This window comes from Myotis davidii, unplaced genomic scaffold, assembly GCF_000327345.1.
Source record: "Myotis davidii unplaced genomic scaffold, ASM32734v1 scaffold161, whole genome shotgun sequence".
NCBI lineage: Eukaryota > Metazoa > Chordata > Mammalia > Chiroptera > Vespertilionidae > Myotis > Myotis davidii.
Genome location: NW_006291567.1, coordinates 1,855,376 through 1,859,372, shown reverse-complemented (window position 1 = coordinate 1,859,372; position 3,997 = coordinate 1,855,376). Strand labels below are relative to the sequence as shown.

The 3,997-nt window shown below is 37.9% G+C and overlaps 1 protein-coding gene across 6 annotated transcripts in view; it reads right to left on the bottom strand.

Moving 5' to 3' along the window:
* Window positions 1–3,997, bottom strand: part of SCML2 (sex comb on midleg-like 2 (Drosophila)) — an 82,110-nt gene that overhangs the window by 22,705 nt on the left and 55,408 nt on the right. For all 6 annotated transcript variants that reach the window (XM_015564885.1, XM_015564888.1, XM_015564887.1 and 3 more), the window contains exons 10-11: window positions 1,587–1,790; window positions 684–866 (exon numbers count right to left, since the gene is read on the bottom strand). In XM_015564885.1, coding sequence (XP_015420371.1) covers window positions 684–866; window positions 1,587–1,790 — 387 coding nt within the window. The remainder of the gene's footprint in view (window positions 1–683; window positions 867–1,586; window positions 1,791–3,997) is intronic.

Below are 3,997 nucleotides of genomic sequence, written 5' to 3'. Positions count from 1 at the left end.
AGTCAAAGAATTGAAATGTCATTCCTTTGGCTGGCTTAAGATACCCATTTTCTGGAATGTCTGTGATTTTTGTTGTTGTTGTTGGGACTGCGGTTAATATGCAAATTGACCCTAATCGGTAAAACAATCAGAATGACTGGAACAACCAGTCACTATGATGTACAATGACCACCAGGGAGCAGACAATCAACGCGAGAGCTGCCCCCTGGTGGTCAGTGCACTTCCACAGGGGGAGCTCTGCTCAGCCGTGAGCGGGGCTGACAGCTGCAAGAACAGCAGCGGAGGTGGCAGGAGCCTCTCCCACCTCCTCAGCAGCACTAAAGATGTACAACTGATGGCAGTAATACATCCTCCAAGGGCTCCTGGGCTGCCAGAGGGATGTCTGACTGCCAGCTTAGGCCTGATCCCCCAGGGAGCGGGCCTAAGCTGGCAGGTGGACATCCCCCGAGGGGTCCTGGACTGCGAGAGAGTGCAAGCCAGGCTGAGGGACCCCACACCCCCGAGTGCATGAATTTTCATGCAACAGGCCTCTAGTATATTATACATGTCTAATTACCATTGTAGATTAAATGTTTACTCTGAGAAGGACACAAGGAAAAACTGCATTAAACAAGATTCTTGAGTTAATTATAATTTGTAATATAAAACAAAAGCACATTATAAAATTTTACATTTTCTCTTACCTGGTTTATTTTTATCATCCTCTGCGGTACTAAGAATATTACCTCTGCAAGCACTAAAAGGCTGACTACTCAAAAGGTTATCACATTGCATGCTATGGCACAAGTTTTCAAGAAAGCGAAGAGCAAATGATGCACTGTTCACTGGAGGGAGCTGGATGGAATGAGTTTCCCCATCAAAGGTGGCTATTACAAGAAAACATATGTATTAGAATTATATCACAGAAAGATGAGAACTAGAATGATTATCCAAAAAAAGCCATCATATTACATTTAGGAAATGTAATATAACTCTAATTTGTGGGGGTTTTATAATTTACGAAGGAATAACCTTAAATTATAAAAGTTCCTCCCATTAAAACATAACAACTTATATTTGTGAAATCATTCTCATTTAAAAATATTCATAAAATAAACAACAGAAACCCACTCACTGATCTATAACACTTTCTACTATTTCAAACATTGCATGTGTACAAATGTCACAGTATCTGACCCAAAATCATGAAAGCTGTGTAATTATCTCTGAATCACTTCTTGAGTTACATTTTTATTTAGAGCTTCTTATAAATCAGTCTGTTTTCTAAAAAAAATTAAAATTTATTATCATTAAGGTACTTTGTACATGAGCTTAACAAAGCATGTAAAAGAAAAAATATCTGTACCTTTTGTCTCATGTTACAGTATTACTCTGACATTGTATATTTCAAAAGTAAAGTTAAACTGGGTTACAAGTCTATAAACATGTAACTACTATATTCTAATATATCAATATAATAAATATTCTAATATTATAAACAGTTAAAAGAATAGAAATATTGTAAAATAATCTACATATTATAAAATCTTTGCCCTCTGAAAATCAAATTAGGAAAAAAATCTGAATAAAGAATTAGATGAGCATACCAGTTATTACTTCTCCTCCACGATTATCTGCCTTAAGGAATCCAAAAACAGCCTTACTGTCAATGCCACAATCCACACAAGCCTGCACAGTACGCCGGAGCACCACATTCACAGGGCCCGGGCCAAAGTGGTCAGGCAACTGCTGGATTTTATTCTGATCCAGGTAAGGGCCACAGTCTCCATGTTTATTTATATAAACACACACTTGAGAAAAAATGCGAATACAGAAATAACAATTAAATTAGTTAACAAAAACATAAATATATATTCAACTACAATATCCCACAAGTCATAACTCACTCTAGAGAACCTAAATACAGTTAATATCAGTGATCACTTATTCTACCTAGAATATGTATCTGAATATATTTTTATATTTATGTAAATATATTAAAACTAGAAAGATATAATCCAAATGCTTATGCAATTTTCTAGCATTGTGCCCAAACTGATTATAATAAAAACTACAAAACAATTCATTATACATTCCCACATTATATAACATGACAAACATAGATGACTATTTTCACCTTTTAACTGTACACACAGTATAGACATTTTTTCAAGACTGGTCATGTTAGAATAGAGAGTCCAGAAATACTAGTAAACTCAAGCCTAATATGGTCAATTAATCTATGACAAAGGAGGCAAGAATATACAATGTGGTAAAGACTGTCTATTTAACAAAAGGTGTTGAGAAAACTGGACAGTACAAAAAAAATGAAACTAGGCCACTTTCTTAAACCACATACAAGAATAAACTAAAAATGGATTAAAGACTTAAATATAAGACACAAAGCCATAAAACTCCTAGAAGAAAACATAGGCAGTAAACTCTTTGACATTGGTCTTGGTAATATTTTTTCTGATATACATCCTTAGACAAGGGAAACAAAAGAAAAAATAAATACATTCCTTTTGCAATTGCAACAAAAAGAATAAAATACTTAGGAATAAACTTAATAAAGAATGTAAAGCACCTATTTACTGAAAACTACATGGCATTATTAAGAGATTGAAAAAGACACAATAAAATGGAAAGATATTCCAGATTCATGAATTGGAAGAATTAACATAATTAAAATGGCTCTATTACCCAAAGCAATAATCAGATTTCATGCAACCCCTATCAAAATCCCAATGTCATTTTTTAAAGAAAGAGAATAAAAAGTCATCAGATTTGTATGGAACCACAAAAGATCCCAAATAGCCAAAGCAATCCTGAGAAAAGAATGAAGCCAGAGGTATCACACTACCTGACTTCAAATCATACTACAGAGCAATGATAAAGCATGGTATTGGCAGAAAAACAGACATACAGACTAATGGAACAGAATTGAGAGCCCAGAAATAAAACCACATGTATATGGGTAAATAATTTTTGACAAAGGAGCTAAAAAATGTACAATGGGGAAATGAAAGCCTCTTCAATAAATGGTGCTGGGAAAATTGGAAAGCAACATGCAAAAGAATGAACTGGACCACAGTTTGTCCCCATGTACAAAAATGAATTCAGAATGGAACAGAAACCTAAATATAAGATCTGAAACAATAAATTGCAGAGAAGAAAACATAGATACTAAACTTAAAGACATTTGTCGAAGACAAATTCCAGCATGTCATAATGTCAAGAGTTTCAAAAGGTTGATGAAACTTGGGGACTCAACAGGGTTGAGTCACACATGTAGTCACGTGTTGGGAATGGCTGAAGGCATTTCCCCAAACCTGAAAAGGGATTATTGCTTGGCTGCCAGACAGCTAAAAGGCATCTCAATCTACATGCTATTACCTCCTACTGGCTAAACATCTGAACGGCCATAGGCTATTCCCCAAACTGACAATGCTTCTGTACCCTTTGAAATCTTACCCTTTGAAGTGTATTACCTCCACCTTGCCTTAGGACAAATCCTATCTAATAAAAGACAAAAGGGTAATTGACCGTACCTTTGCTACACTTCCCATTGGCTAATCAGGGTGATATGCAAATTAACCACCAAACAAGATGGCAGTTAATTTGCATAACTAGGCTCCAAGTGGTGGAGCGAAGCCAAACAGCTGGAAGCCAGCCAAGCAGGAGGCTTCCCTCTCAGGATCAGTGGAGCCCCGAGGCCTCACAGCTCCTGGATCAGCAGAGCCAGAAGGCCTCACAGCCGGGATCAGTGGGGCCTGATGGAAGCCCGTGTGTTTATGCACCCTGGGGGTGCAGAGGTCCTGTCCTAGGCAGAGGCCGATTGCCCAACTTCCGACTCTGAGAAGCGGCCTAGGGGCTGGAAGGCGGCTCCTCTGACCTCAGCACTGGAGTCCCGCTGCTCCTACCAGGAGAGGAGCAGAGAAAGGCCGGAGCCTCCTTCAAGGTGACACAAAATCCACACACACACCAGGCAGGCTGCTGGGACTGTTGGTGGAGGACT